The 16952-nt window shown below is 39.1% G+C and overlaps 1 protein-coding gene across 2 annotated transcripts in view; it reads right to left on the reverse strand.

Moving 5' to 3' along the window:
* Positions 1-2041: 2041 nt before the first annotated feature.
* Positions 2042-16952, reverse strand: part of HTRA1 (HtrA serine peptidase 1) — a 64071-nt gene continuing 49160 nt past the window's right edge. The window contains exons 4-9 of one of the 2 annotated variants that reach the window (XM_048506570.1): positions 11848-12042; positions 10829-10861; positions 9552-9666; positions 9170-9227; positions 6870-6965; positions 2042-2740 (exon numbers count right to left, since the gene is read on the reverse strand). In XM_048506570.1, coding sequence (XP_048362527.1) covers positions 2572-2740; positions 6870-6965; positions 9170-9227; positions 9552-9666; positions 10829-10861; positions 11848-12042 — 666 coding nt within the window. In that variant the 3' untranslated portion in view covers positions 2042-2571. The remainder of the gene's footprint in view (positions 2741-6869; positions 6966-9169; positions 9228-9551; positions 9667-10828; positions 10862-11847; positions 12043-16952) is intronic. The other variant, XM_048506571.1, reaches the window with a different exon arrangement.

Consider the following 16952-nt stretch of genomic DNA (forward strand, 5'->3'; position numbering starts at 1 on the left):
ACTCTCTGTCATGAACTGTTACATTCAACTATCTGATGCACCAATGAAGATTTTTTTGCTGTTTGCCATTTCTCTCAATAAACAGTATTCAAGCTCACTAAGCATATTCCACAAAGCTGAGAGGAACAATGCAACACTATTATCAGCCCTCTCAAATTCCTCCCCACTTTTTCCATACCAAATATCTCACAATGTCATAGCATGCCCTTGGGATGGCAAACAGTGAAGGAAGATTCCTGTCCTATTAGTCATTATACTGAGTCATGTCAGTGACTGACAGTTTGAACGGAGTCATAGGATTTAAGAAGCAAGCTTCTGACACAGACAAAACATTGTTTCTGCACCTGTGCTATCTACGTGTCATTTAAAGAAGCTCCAATCTAGTAGATGCAAATGGAAATAATTTTTAAAACAGATGGCTGTTTCAACATGATTCTTCGTGTTGTTTTGGTATGTATTAGTTAATCTAGAAAAGCACCAACCTGTTGTCTTTGTAGATACATACTAGAAATGCAATGTTCAGAAGTCTCTTGTGGTAAAAGATAACAAGGACAGAATGTTTGCACGTTACTTTACAGTACACACACAAATCACTCTTGAACACCACTGTTTTCAGTGTATTTGTAGGGTACTGCAGGTGGTACACAATAATAGTAGGCTGGATTTTGTTAGAACACAAATGCAGTCTCTGCAGTTCTGTACACTAACTGGGAAAAGACTATGTTAATAAGTATTGGCTTGTTCATCACATGAATGGCCATTTGTGTTTGAAATGAGTGACCAGCTGAGTATTTGCTGAACTAAAATCAATCCATGTACCGAATATACTCGCATATAAGTCGACTTTTTCAGCACATTTTTTTGTACTGAAAAAGCTCTTGCTGATACCAGCCAGGTTTGGTGATGTTTGGTTCAGGGAGTCCAAAGTTATGGACTCCCAAAAGGGGTGCCCCATCCCCCACTGTTTCCAATGGGAGCTAATAGTAGATGGGGCTACCCTTTTGAGGGTCCATAACTTTGGACTCCCTGAACCAAACTTCACCAAACCTGGCTGGTATCATCAGGAGAGACTTCTAAAGAGACTATGAAATGTTGGTACTGCTAACATAAACATTCCTCCCCTGACCAAAAATCCAGTTTTGAAGGATTTTAACTCTTGTGTTTTAGCTTGGTTGCTGATTGAGCTAAGGTTTTTGTACTTTTAAAATTATTGTTGAGACCATATTGTTTTTGTTGACCCTCTTTTCCACTTACAGAGCTAGTTTACTATTTTTCTTTGAAATAAATATTCAAAAACATTTAACCTACTGATGTTTCAATTAATGTAATCTTATTGGTATCTATTTTTATTTTTGAAATTTACCAGTAGCTGCTGCATTTCCCACCCTCGACTTATATGCGAGTCAATAAGTTTTCCCAGTTTTGTGGTAAAATTAGGTGCCTCGACTTATATGCAGGTTGACTTTTACATGAGTATATACGGTATTTGCATCCAATTATTCCATTATCCTTTGATGCTATACAAATAATGTGAAGGTTGAGTTAATTTAACAAAGCAAAAGCTACCCTGTGACAAAGGAAATCTAAGGTTCAATACCTGCCCATTATTATCGCCTTTCCATAATGCATAAAATTGCACCCTGCAGTAAAGCCCCTAAGGAACAGCATGAAAGGTGCTCCAACAATGGATAAAATTATGGTTTTTAAACTGGTTATACATTTTGCATCTATATTTTAAGAAAGGTAAGTTAGGAAGTTGCATATAACTCAGATAAGATCCTACCAGTTTTTCTGCATGATCTTGCCCAATTTTCTTCCTTACTGCAGCCCATCCCACATGGCTTTTTTCCATGCAGGTCCCAATCTTTTCTCTTTGCCAGCAGAAAAACTAGTAGATTTATATATCATAACTTGTAACTAAACCAAGAATACACTGAAGATTGCTTAATTTTGACCTGGGGGTATGGAGCCATTGAATACATGAGGAAAATGAAAGCTTCAAAAATGAACTTTCACCAGGGAAAACAGAGGAAAAATAGTGTTGGAATCAATTTTAATTACATTAGGAAAATACAGTATTAAAAATAGGGCATTGATTTTGTAAGAAAATATCATTTGAGTTTTGTTTTAGGTAAAAGTCAGTGTTTATTGCCAAATATGTTATTATTTTTCTTATCAAATGCTGTGTTTCCAGAAAAACTATGCTATAGACAATCTGAATAATACAGAATATAATTTAGCGGCAATTTATTATCAGGAGATCTTGGTTCAAAGTAATAACTTTGCACACAGTGGGGAAATCAGAGGTGGACCACTGCAGTGGAAGTAACAGTGGAAGCAGCCAGTAGATAATACATTGTATACATAAAATATATCAGAAGTATCACCTGAAATATTGCATCAGTTTGTTCCTGAACCCTATACAAATTTACTTTGTTGGCCAATACAGCTCCACTTAACACATGGATAATTGGTCAAAAGTCTACTGTTTCCTGTACCAGCACAGAGATAATAAAAACAGTCCACTGTTTGCTCTTAAGAGAAGACATGAAGTCCAGCTCATATTTCTACTTAAGGGTCAATTTCATCAGGTATCACAGTTATCATAACATCTTCGTTGCCCCTACGTACTACCATGCTGAGTGAATTGTCCTTTTTAATAATGTCACTGACATCATTGGCTGAGAGAATTGGTTTTCCATTGATGCTTATAATCACATCATTTTCTTGCAGGCCTCCACTGAAACACAAAGAAAGAAGGATGTTACTCCAAGCAAAAGAATCAGATCCTACCCAAGAACAGAATAGAACAGAACTGCACATTTTGCAAATTATGTGATGAGAATTGTGTGACACTATCTCTATGCTTGCTGTAGAAAACCTGGGAACTTACTGCTATATAAAAATCAGACAAAGGCTGTTCCTTGGTAATTGTGTCTCTTCCTTCTTACTTAGCAAGCTGGGGGTGCATGTCTGGCCAATGTTGTCTTACGGTATCAATTGCCAGGAACAAAATAAGTAGGTCACTGGCACACTGCTAGGACCATGTCAGAACTGCAGAATTCAGAAGTGGGTCACTTTCCCTCTAACATGCCTTCAATTAGCAGTGTCTTATTCAATGCATGGCAAAATAATGTTAAGTATGGATCAGATCCAACAACATGCATGCCCATGCTCTATCCGCTCATCCCCCACTCCCCAGCCTAGCCTTTTGAAAGATACTATCCTTTCAGAACCCACTTTTACTCTCACAAGTGCAATCTGGTATACTTAACACTTGCTCCAGGTTCTTGAAATCTATTGACAGTATTTACTCAAATGTAAGATATTTTTTCTAAGTATGCATCAAAAAAAGACGGGGTAAAATTCACTAGAAGTAACAAGTTATGTCTAGTACTGTGTGTGTGTACGTGTATCTTCCTTTCGGGCAAATATGGTATCACTTAGCGGATGTTTCATATTCTATGAACTTTGAACAACAAAGAAATACACATGCTAGTCATTAATTCTGTATTTCAAAGTACGCTGGGATTCCTTATGCATAAATATTTTGATCCAATTCAAACTTCTTTTGTGGCCTCACCATGAAATACCCACGATCTCGAGCATGTACAGCTTTGATTTCCCCTCCTTCTTGACCCTACAAGCATTCATTTCTGGTTGAAAAATCCAAGCTAGATTTTTCAGTACATGAGCTGAACATGATCTCTATGTTAGCTCTGAGGTGAATGGGGAGGATACAGCATTTAGTCCTCTGTACCATCCTGTCCTGTCTTGCAGACAAACTTTGCCTGTGGGTTATGGAAACACTAGCATAGCTAATGAGATAAGACATTATTCAACCTCTAACCATAATCCATTTATGCAACCACAAAGCAGTCACTAACTTTTCTCATGCAAAGAGAAATGACTTGCACAAGCTCATGTTTCTTTCAAAAGTGACTAGATCTCTACAGGTTATGCATTTTCTACTGGAGTCACTCTAATTGTAATGCGAGACTTTTATGTCACATTCTGCCCACCTCTGATAGGTCACTTCAGAGTCTCTGTAAGAAGTTGCATACTGAAATAATGAATATCACATTCCTTAATGTTTTTTTGAACTTTATTTTCTAAACTTCAGGAAACTTCCAGTTATGATTCTCCAGCAGACATCTTGGCTAATTTTACTGCCACATATAGTCAGAATTACAACATGTAGCAGCAGGCATGTTTTCAATCCTCAATTTCGCCTTGCGCCATCCTTGGTCAGAAAGAACCATACTGTAGCCAATGTTTGAACCAGAATCAGCCTTCTCAAGAGAAACTGTTTATACCACAGCATTCTAGGCAATTTAGGCAGAACAGCTCATAAGAACATAAGAACGTAAGAACAAGCCAGCTGGATCAGACCAAGGTCCATCTAGTCCAGCTCTCTGCTACTCGCAGTGGCTCACCAGGTGCCTTTGGGAGCTCACATGTAGGATGTGAACGCAATGGCCTTCTGCGGCTGTTGCTCCCGATCACCTAGTCTGTTAAGGCATTTGCAATCTCAGATCAAAGAGGATCAAGATTGGTAGCCATAAATCGACTTCTCCTCCATAAATCTGTCCAAGCCCCTTTTAAAGCTATAAAGGTTAGTGGCCATCACCACCTCCTGTGGCAGCATATTCCAAACACCAAAGAAGTAGTTTCCTTTTATTAGTCCTAATTCTTCCCACCCAAGCATTTTCAAATGAATGTCCCCTGGTTCCTGAGTATTGTGAGAAAGAGAGAAAAATTTCTCTCTGTCAACATTTTCTACCCCATGCATAATTTTGTAGACTTCAATCATATCCCCCCCCTCAGCCTTACCTCCTCTCCAAACTTAAAGGAGTCCCAAACGCTTGCAGCCTCTCCCCTCATAGGGAAGGTGCTCCAGTCCCTCAAGCATCCTTGTTGCCCTTCTCTGCACTTTTCTATCTCCCTCAATATCCTTTTGAGATGCGGCGACCAGAGACTGGACATACAAGTACTCCAAGTGCAAGGTTTCGCAGACCACTGCTTTTATATAAGGGCATGACCATCTTTGCAGTTTTATTCTCAATTCCTTTTCTAAGGTTCCCCAGCATAGAGTTTGCCTTTTTCACAGCTGCCATGCATTGAGTTGACATTCCCATGGAAACTACTCAACTAAGACGCCTAAAATCCCTTTCCTGGTCTTTGTGACTGATAGCACTGACCCCTGTAGCGATGTATGTGAAGTTTGGATTTTTTGCCCCTATGTGCATCAATAACTTTACATTTTGCTACATTGAACTTCATTTGCCATTTCTGAGCCCACTCATCTAATTTATCAAGGTCCGCTTTGGAGCTCTTACATAATCCCTTTGTGGTTCTCACCACCCTACATAATTTGGTATCATCTGCAAACTTGGCCACCACGCTACCCACCCCTACTTCCAGGTCATTTATGAATAGGTTAAAGAGCACTGGTCCCAAAACGGATCCTTGGGGGACACCACTCCCGACATCTCTCCATTGTAGAGAACTTCCCATTTACAATTCCACTCTTTGTTTCCCTAAGTTTCTCAACCAGTTTCTTAATCCTATAGGAAGACTTCCCCTCTTATTTCCTTCATTGCTGAGTTTTCTCAACAGTCTCTGGTGAGGAACTTTGTCAAAAGCCTTTTGGAAATCCAAGTAGACAATGTCCACCGGTTCACCCCTGTCCACATGCCTGTTTACACCCTCAAAGAACTCTAGTAAGTTTGTAAGACAGGATTTGCCTCTGCAAAAGCCATGCTGACTCTTTCTCAGCAGGCCTTGCTTTTCTACATGTTTTATAATTTTATCTTTAATGATAGATTCTACTAATTTACCATCAACCATCAGCTCAGTACAGCAGTACTTGTTTTGGGATGATCTGAATCAGTGCAAAATGGCAAGTTTGGCAGCAAAGCATCAAAGGAGAGCTTGTAGTGCTGTGGCTGAAGTCACGCTTTTGGACAGTGATACTAATTGGCTCAGGAGCCACATTCAGCTCTCTGACTCTCTGCCATATGTGGCTCTTCTGGACAACCCACCCACCCCCCGCCTTGCCCTGCAAGGTTCCAGGAAAGTAAGCATGGTCATTGCCTGGTAGTGTTTCTAGTTATTTGATGGTTCCCACCTTGAAACAGCTACTGCTGTAGGAGCCTGGATGATGGGTGATTTGCAAGCTTCCCTACACCACAGGCCTCATATCAGGGATGAAAGCAGAAGGCCCATCCTCCCCAACCAGAGCAAGGTGGCCACATTAGGGTGATGGTACATATTATATTATTAAATGCATTCATTTGGTGGCACAGGCCATACATTAGACATGTGTCCCTTTTGGTTGATGGCAACTGCAAATGTGGCTCTTCTGTGCAAGCTGAGTGAGTACCACTGCCTTAGGTTTTGGAGAGACTTGTGAATTCTTTCCCATTTGCCTTTCAGAAGTCCATGTGTCATTATTTACATTAAATGGATATGTGATGCAGAACTAACGCTGCTTTCAGGATAGCATATGATGAGGATTCACCAGCTCCATCCTATTGCAGGAAGCTTGATGCATGGCGCAGTACATATATGCATGTTGTGTCCTGTGCACTTGCAGGATTCAGTTGCTGTTGGGGATCTTTCCATCTACACTTACATATAACTATGCAAATATAGCCACTAAAAGGATTGCTCCATTTGTTTCCATTTTCTTCTGTGTTCCTGAGACTGGCCAAACAGCAAGTCTTTCTATTAGGAAGCAGGTTTCTTGAAATAATGTGCAAAAGATGGTAATGCTTTACTTAACTCTACTTTAAACAGCTTGATGAAAAGCCTAGTACATGTTTATTCTTCAAATTATCAGTTGTAAGGTTTGCCCTTTAACTTACGCTTCAGCTGGTGTATCTGAAATAACTTCAATAATATAGGCTCCAGAAATCACATCAGGGAAATCACTATTGCGCTCCTTGAGTTCTTTAGCTTTGCTAGGGGAAAAACAAACTTTAGTTTCAGATGACCTTTCTGTCAGAATACTTTGACGTTAAAATAGGGGGGAAACAACCAGAGAATAAATTCAAAGGTCCTTCTTTTCATCTGCAGAAGTTTTATTTTCTTTTGTTTTTTTAAAAAACTTTGTTTACATTTCCAAAGAGATATTTCTGAAAGAAGAATATTTGCTACTCCCATTGAGAAAAAAGTACTGTTTGGGGTGAAAATGCCTTAACAACATGACTGTTTCATATCTATTCTAGAACTTAGAATTTGAAAGTTGATGTCTAATACATAAACATATTTTATTTTTACTGGCAGAATTATATATCACTGAATAGCAGATTACGTTGGAATTACAGTAATCTACAAGAGCAGCTAGCAGTCTATGCAACTACCAAACCATAAAAAGAAGAAGACTGCACATACACATTAAAGTAAGCACTGACACAATGTTAATTTGGATGTTAAACTAGACTGTAAAGGATTGGAGCATTGACCTGGACGGCCTAGGCTAGACCAATCTTGTTAGATCTTGGAAGCTAAGCAAATTCAGCCCCCAAGGTATCTAGATGGGAAGGAAGTCCAGGGTCCCTACATAGAGGCAAACAATGGCAAACCGAAATCCTACAGTGACTGCCATAAATCGGCTGCGACATGGCACTATACATCACCACCAAATGACTGGGATTAGGCCCTTGGAACATCATCCCACTATTCTTGGGTCTTATACTCTGTGAATAACTGCTATCTTATCTTTGTCATTAGTACTGAAAGACAGATTAGTACTGAAAGACAGATTGGTGTACTTACAGGATTAGTGATAGACAGCCATAACAGGAAACCAAGACAAAAAAGGGGTGGAGGGCAAAAGAAGGATCAGATAGATTGTAAGCAAAGGAAAGAACTGGAGAAGGGTGACACCAAACTTCCTGATTTTGGTCTTTTAACCCTGCCTTGCAATCAAGATGTTGTAAGCTCTGTAACAGGCCAGCATCTCCACTAGACATTACTCATCATGTATAGTTAATTATGATTGAAATCTAAGGTTAAGGTGATATAAGTAATGGCAACATGGACAGAACAATCTGAATCCAAATATAACTATGGTGACCTTGGTCAAAATTAAATCATACTCAGAAAAACCTAAATAAAGAATTTAAAGTAACTTAATGAACACCTCACTGGGCTTCAAGTATAAACCATAAGATAGCACACAGAAAAACAACCTGCATGTAGTATACTGTACTACAAATAAATTACAGCTAATGGGGACTCCTCACATGGGCCCCTTTTGCACATGCAGAATAATACACTTTCAATCCACTTTCAATGCTCTTTGCAGCTGGATTTTACTGTGCAGAATAGCAAAATCCGCTTGCAAACAATTGTGAAAGTGGATTGAAAGTGCATTATTCTGCATGTGTGGAAGAGGCCATAGTTGGGAGGAAAATCAAGCCTTAATTATAGGCATATACAAAACCTATTTGGGGAACAGGTTCTTTGCAATCACTTGTTACAGTTAGAGAGCAAGCCTCTTGCAATTTGCAGTGCCTTTACAACTGGGAAAATACCCCCTTGCAATATAAAATAATGAACACCACAGTCCTGTACAGACTTAAATGCTGTCAGCATTGTAATAAGTGCACTGCAAGGAAGCTATTCCCCAAATATGTTTTGTATAATTAAGCCTATAATTAAGATTCTTTTTTTCTCCCAACTTTGTGTGGAGCTGTAATTTAGCTGCAATTTATTTATTTGTATACTACATGCAGGTTGTTTTTCTTGGTTTATAGTTGAAGCCCAGTGAGGCATTTGTTATGTTAACATTACGTTATTTAAGTTTTTCTGACTACGATTTAATTTTGACCAAGGTCACCACCGTTATATTTGTATTTGAAATCTAAAGTTAGGCATCACTATTCTGCTGAAACTAACTATGGCTGCATTCAGACATCATACCCAACTGCGGTTACATTGCAACTGGGTATGAAGGTAGTTTATTGTTATGATCATGTGCTTCTTTCACTCCTCACTCACTCCTATTGCTTGCGAGTTTGATGAAACACTTCCCAGGTTGATCAGTTTCCAATTCACTATGATATCTGAATGCAGATAGTAGCCTTTTGGGAAGAAAAGGTCCCAGAATGTGCCACTGTCAGAGGACAAAGAGATAGCTCACAGTAGAAGTAATTTTTACCTAGGAGTTAAAGACATCATTCGAATGCCAATGTATTTCTTTTTAGTTACAGCTTTTCCTGTTTGAAGAAGGGGAAAGAAGAGTAAATTTAATTTTGACAATCAATTTTCACATGAACAGAACTATTTAAAATGTTTCAGAACATCAGGTGGTAGATATCTGGCCTACTTCAAACTACAAGTGGGTAGCAATATTTGTTCCCCAATGAAAATGCAGTAAGCCACACTGGAGAGAAAGGAAATGTGCTAGTTTGAAATGCACAGGGAGTTGTTTACACAGGAGTGCACTTAGGAACCCTCTCTAAATTTGTTGAGACTAGATGCTACCAGTTCATAATGGGTACGACAAGCTCTTAATCTCCTGATGTGATACAGTACAGTACCTTTAGATTGTCGGTCATGAGACTCAGTAAGGAATTTTTTAATTTTGTCAGATGGTATTGCAAAGGAAATTCCAGCAGTGACTTTCAAAGTATTAATACCAATTACTTCACCATCCTGCAAATAATGTGAAAAAATTCCATAAGTGTGAGTTGTGTAAATAAACAGTGCATTTCCTAAGTTACTTTGGCATACCAGAATAAATGCACATGCAATCTCATGACATATATTGAATGTTACTCAACTGATCATGAAGAAATTCCTCTATAGAAACAAACTTGGCTATATTTTCATTTTCAGGATGCATAGATAAACAGCTTCTTTCACTTGCCCTGAACCAACTTAATAACCACATCTGGGAAAATTATACAATCCATGATGTCTCTGTATGACCTGGCAGCTTCAATGACAGACAGAGAATGACACAATTGGCATCTCTGGTTTGAGGAAACCAAAGTCAGGTCCCAACAACTAAACATCCATAAACTGTATCAACAATAACTATACACGACAACATGATTCCCAGGCAGGACTCCACAATGAAGGTCCACAGCTTGCCTTTAGTAAGCACACTAGCTGACTGCAATCTTTGGAAAGCAGTGAGTTACTTGCTGTTTTCTGAGCCTTTATGGCCATCATAAGGCCTGAGAGATTCCTAGTCCATTCCTAATCCAGAGAAGGGCAGGGAATCTCATGCTGAGCCTAAGAAAGAAGTGAGGCATCTCAAGTAGACTTGCATGTTTCTAGTTTAGGTTCAGTTCTATGCATTTGAACTCCACATCTCTAGTACCTGAAAGGAGAGCTTGGATATTTCTGTCTGAGATCTCAGAGTGCTGTCACCAGATAGGGCAGACTAATGGCCTGAGTCAGTATTTTTTCACTATGAAAAATGCTATGCTCAACTGCTAGATTCATTTCAATTAACACATGAAAACTAAATTTGCAGTACTGAGTTCTAGTAGAATATACCCTCTCATAAGGCTAATAGTTTACAAAACACATTTTAAAATCTGAAGAATGTTACTGCTTGTGGAGAACATGAGCAAATCTATTATATATTACATTCACTCTGAACTGTGCAGACAGCAAATATTTTGACAGTGAACTCCAAGAGACTCATATGATTTAACAATACCAGCATGGAAGAGTGATTAAAAGGACATTGACACCTTTCCTTTCCCCCTACAAACTCTATTAAGGCTGGGGAGATGAAGAGGAAGGGATTAGTAGTCTGTAATATTCAAAACATCAAGTACAACTATTAAAAGAAAACTCTTACCAGGTTCACTAAAGGCCCACCGGAGTTTCCATACTGTAAATTTAAAGACAAATTAGATTTATAATCTTCTAAAATTTTAATACTTCACATCCTGATAATGTCTGCAAAAGGGTTCCACAGCCATTCAGCTATACCAGTTCTTTACAGAGAGGTGACTGTCAGAATCTGGACAGACCAAATCTATTGTGGGTTTTGTAATCTAGAATGTCCTGAACTTTCAACCTTCCTTAAAAGGCCCTTCCGGTGCTGTTAGCAAATAAAACTGATCAGTGCACAGCACTACGAAACAAACGGCAGGCTGTTCTGAACCATCTTATAAGAGGGAGAGCTCTAACATGCTGCCAAGACCTTGGAGAAGAGTGAGAAGACAGTTCAAATAGAGCTCACTAGAGAGGTTGGCCAAAGCAAACCAAACAAAATATCAGAGCAGCCAAAATAAAGCTCTCCAGTGTGGAAGTACTTAAATCAAAAGAATTTTGTTTGGTGACTTTAACAGTTTGCAAAATGGCAAAAACCTCTTACCTATTATTATTTGAGAGAGAAATACACTTCTGCCATAACTTTGATATATGTCTCTCCATATTTGTATGGTTTCTTGCTCAGCCTTTTCCTCCTTTTCTGTTGTCCCCTTGACTATTAACACCATGATTCTTTGATTTCCTGACTTCACTACTGAAGATTATGAAAATATTTCTTTGCCTATAGGCTGTCAACTTTCAAGAAGTTAGTACAATTCTCTCAAAAATTAGACTTTGTAAATTATCTGCTCCTGGAAGTTAATAGCAGGAACATCAGAAAACGATATCTACTCTGGCTCAAAACAAAAAGCAGCTTGTCCTTAAAAAACACGCAAAAAGAAAACAAAATACTCGACAAGAATGTAATGTAATGTAATGTAATCTTGAAAGTTATCCCAATCATATACATGGATGGTAAAGAGTAGCAATACAATCTGTCGATGTAATGCATTTTAGGCTCAAAAGCACAAATTTAAAAGAGCTTTATGAAAAGTGACCTACATTGATAATTGCATCTGTTTGGATGTAGTCCATATCAGAATTTCTAAGTCCAAGCTCTTTGCCTCCTCGTTGGGTAGTGCTAACAATTCCAGTTGTCACTGTATTTTGAAGAGAAAAGGGACTTCCAATTGCAACCACAAATTCCCCAGGACGTAACTCTGAAGAACGTCCAAGAAGCAGAACAGGCAGTTTCCCCTGAAAACAGAGAAAGTTGAAACCATTATTAAGTCAAAGTGCTGCAACTACAAATACACACACCGCTGGGGAACAGTGTTATAGATTATTGTTTTATGTCACCAAAATTAAGAACTTCAGTCCAGTCTTTTAAGATAGGAGACCTTCTACTAGGAGATCACCTCTCACTTAACCTTGTTCTCCATCAGGAAGAGGGGGTGGACGTTCCTATGGATACATCTAAAGAGTATTTACCTACGCTTTTCTGGACATCCCATTTGGCCCTTACCGCCAATGAGCTAATTAATTCTCAGCATCTAGGTAATCTCTTAAGTGCTTTTTATAAGGCAGGTTCGCCTTGTGTGGCAATTGGCAACTTTGAAACATTAATCAAGTATATCACAGACTATCTTGTAAAGTCCGTTAAGCAGAAACCTCCATACAGCACTAGAGGTGCCCCCTGGTTTGACAAAGAGTGCCATGAATTAAACAAACTAATTCGTGCATCTTACCAACAATTCAAGAGATTTAGAAATCCTGTGTCGCGCAATCAGCTAGTTCAATATAAAACTACTCTTCATTCTTTAATGAAAGAGAAACAGGTTCAGTATGCGCAGAATCAGTGGGATCGCTTATATCAAGCTGTAATCTCCAATGACTCAAGACAGTTTTGGGCCTTGACAAACAGACTTGACTCCAATAAAATGAGGGCGTTTTCTTCCATTCTCCCTGAGGTTTGGATAGATCATTTTGTGAAGCTGTTCCAAAAGGAAGAGACCAGTAACATTTATCATCCATCTCCATCATTAGATGATTCCAAATGGCCTCCTGTTACAACTCAGGAAATCATGGATCTAATAACTGAATTGAAACCCCGTAAAGCCTCTGGCCCAGATATAATTTCCCCAGAGATACTGAAGTCGCATATAGAGTGGTGGGCACCCCTTTTGGCCAATCTATTCACCCAAATCAATGACTCAGGCCTCATTCCTAAGCCTTGGCTATCTGCAGTCATTGTACCTATTTATAAAAAGGTGACCCATCGGATCCTGCCAACTTCCACCCATTAGTTTGACATCAGTCATTGGGAAAATATATGCTAAGACACTTCTACCCAAACTACAGGCCTGGACGATTCATCAGAATATCATTGGCCCAGAGCAAATAGGCTTCACGAGGGGGAAATCCACGTTAGACCATGCTATGCTTCTTACGCATTTGGTTAATAAATACTCCAAAAGTCCAAGAAGCAAACTCTATGCTGCCTTCATTGATTTGAAGGCAGCTTTTGACACAGTCTCTAGAGAACGTCTTTGGAATAAATTGGCTATACAAGGAATAGACAATAAACTTCTTTTTCTAATCAGGCAACTTTATACCAACACAAACTGCAGAGTTAAGTGCTCACGTGAAGGTCTCATGACTGATTCTATTTCTACCTTTAAAGGTGTGAGGCAAGGCTGTGTGTTAGCACCAACCCTTTTCAATTTATTTTTGAGTGACCTTCCATCAGCCTTATTGGAAATTAATAACCATGCCCCCTAAATTAGGCCCAAGGCATATTCCAATACTTCTATATGCTGATGATACCATCCTTCTATCTCGCTCAAAAGTTGGACTTAGTCGACTGCTGAATAGATGTGGGCAGTACTGTACAGATAACGGACTAGTCATCAATTATCAAAAGACCAAGATTTTGATCTTTGCCAAACAATACAAAAAACATAACTGGGCGATTAATAAAGTGCCAGTGGAGCAGGTTAACCAATACAAATATCTTGGAATTACATTTTCTTATAACCTCTCCTGGTTACCCCACAAAAAAGCTGCTATTGCAGGTGCTACCATCAGTTATTCTGCCATTGCACGCTTCTTTTATGGAAAGGGCCACTCCCTTGTCCCAGCAGCACTAAAAATCTTTAACTCTAAGATAGAAGCGCAGTTACTTTATGGAGTACCTATCTGGCTCCAAGCAGTTGACGACTCCTTGAATACTGTCCAATCCAAATTTTTCCGTAAAATTATGGGCCTGCCAAATTGTGTACCGTATGCGACCCTCTGTTTAGAACTGGGCCAAAATTCATTAGTTTATAGGGCTTGGTTGAGAGCTTTTAAATTTTGGCTTGGCCTGCATTTCTCGCATGATGAGCACTTTCGCTGATTCACCTACTTTTGTCTGATACTCAGGCTAATCCATGGTTCTCTCTGATCGAAGAAAGATTGAATCACTTGGTATATCTCTCGACTTCGCTTTTCCCGCTATCTAGTTCAGAATCCTACAACTTGTTAAAACAAAAATTGTTGGAAAGCGAATGGATTAATTTATTTAGGGCTGCTATGAAAACTTGTTCACCCTTACATCTTTCAATACCCCTATATCAAAACAGGATGGCTCCCTATTTGTATTTTTGACTAATCCAATGCAGAGAAGAGCCCTCACACTTGCTCGCTTCAATGTTTTCCCCTCCGCTTTATTGCGTGGTAGATTTAACAACTTGGAAATGAGCGAAAGGGTATGCTCTTGTGGTGAACAACAAATTGAAACATTGGCACATCAACTGCTTTGCTGCCCTAAATCTGCTAATATCAGATCAAAATATTCCAACATTCTTTCTAGGATACCTAGTGAAATGGAAGAATCAAGTAGACTTCCTTTTCTTCTGGACAATTCTGACAATGAAACTTGTGAATTGGTTGCACAATTTTTACTGGAGGTGATGCACAATCAATAATTTATATTTTATCTTAAACCTTTGTATTTGTATACCTTTTATCTTAAACCTTTGTATTTGTATACCTTTTATCTCAGGTTTTTTATTGTGTTATGATTATTGTTATGCCAAATAAAGGCTTATTATTATTATAAATACACACACACACACACACACACACTATTAGCAAAGGGATCAAGAGACAGGTTACTTCATTATTCAATATGAGAAAGGTTGGTTTTAACTGCCATAAATTATTTATTTTTATTTATTTTATTTATTTATTAGACTTGATAGACCGCCCAACCCCCGGAGGGTTCTGGGCGGTGTACAATAAACGTAGAAAGCATTTACAATGTAAAATCATAAAATAATATACCAATAAAAACACTAAAATACATTATAGCAGCAGTTCATATATCAATCCAAATACTGATGGCGCTCTGACCAAAGGCCAGGAGGGTCAGCATTGCCCAAAAATAGATGGAATCAGTAACCAGGCAATGCTGGAGATTACAAGCTATTGTGGGGGCTTCAGAGGGGTCAGGCAAACTGCGGCTGGCATTCCCAAAGGCCCAGTGGAATAACTTGTTCTTGCAGGGCCTGCGGAACTCACCAAGGTCCTGCAGAGCCCAGACAGCAGATAGTAGAGCATTCCACCAGGACGGGGCCAGGGCTGTAAAGGCCCTGGCCCGGGTAAAGGCCAGCTGCATCGATGAGGGGCGGGGGACTACCAGGAAATTGGCCTCCGCTGAGCGCAGAGGCCTATTTGGGACATATGGGGTAAATTATAAATAACATTAAGAATACAGAGTATAATAAGAATTATTCTTCCATGAATGTGTTGTTCTAAGAACTGTATATGATATTATCTTTTTCCAATCAATCATTTTGAAGTAAATTAATTTGGTATATTGTAGTCTAAGATATATATCTTATGGTTCCAGCACTGGACTGGTTTCCTAAAATAAAGTAGAAAGGTTAAAAACTGAACAAAATACAAAAGAGATATGTCAAGAAACTAAATAATATCTAGAGTACTTGGGCACAGAGGATATCTAGTCACAGACTCTTCCTAGTAATGTGGCAATCTTACCAAGTGCCATGAGTAAAGCCTAGATACCTAAATTTGCTAAGATGTAAGCAAGAAGAAAGTCTGTCTTTAAGTTTCTTCTGTAGCTTGTATTTTATTAACTGCCCTGTGGAGAGGTCTTGACAGATGAAGCACTGATACAGATCCTACAGCAATTATCCCTGTGTTCAGTTTTGCCACTGAGGTCTTGCACACAAACAACATGGCTATTTCAAAACTAGCTTCATATAAACTAATGATCCCAATTCACATATGCTTGGCAAAACAACCCCTTGCTCTGTGTACCTGCCAAGTGATCCTTGCCGCAATTATCCAACACAGATTTTCAAGCTGCAAGCCTGATCTTTGTGAACCTGTTACCGTTGCTTCTCGGGTAACATTAAGTGATTTCAGCTCAGGCAATGTAGTGAGGCGCAGGAAGCCGGTGTTCTTCGAAAGCAAGTATTTTTATTCGAAAGTGGTGGCTACAGCTCAGGCAAGGGAATCGCGCTCTCATAGCCAAGCGCAGCAACTTTTATACACACAGATCAAAAGAAGGCAAGGGGGCAGGTCCCTTATCTTGCAACAATAAATAAAACATCAACACATAAAAAGAAAGGTACAATTACAACTTTGTGAATGGGACCATGAGATCTCACTGTCAGGCATTTTCCCGCAAGACTTTATGACAGTTGCGGAACAGGGAGCGAAGAGTGTCCATTCATAAAAATGGATGAGGCTGTTAACACACCCAGGCATCTGGTTATCAGATGGCTGCTTCCTTGAGTTATGTCCTGAGGCTCCCGCGCCTCAGTCCCGCAACAAAAGAAAGTTCAAATGGTCCAATGGCGATCTTAGTTCGTTCCTCAACGGTTGGGACCTCTGGGGTGCCGTGACTTGAATTCAATTTGTAATCCAAAAGGGACTTTGTTCTTGCTAAAGAGATCTCCTGGGTGTTGGCCCAAACTGAATTCCAAGATTAACTTCCTTGGGTCTTAATATCAGCTGCTACAAGCTATTGCTTTTAAACATTAGATGCAATCCTAAAGAACTTTCAATAAAAGTTCCAGTAAAAGCACCCACATATATATAAACAAGAATATCCTACACTAACATTAATAAACGTTAAATCAGCTGAAAAACCTAGT

This window comes from Sphaerodactylus townsendi, linkage group LG08 (genome assembly GCF_021028975.2).
Source record: "Sphaerodactylus townsendi isolate TG3544 linkage group LG08, MPM_Stown_v2.3, whole genome shotgun sequence".
Lineage (NCBI taxonomy): Eukaryota > Metazoa > Chordata > Lepidosauria > Squamata > Sphaerodactylidae > Sphaerodactylus > Sphaerodactylus townsendi.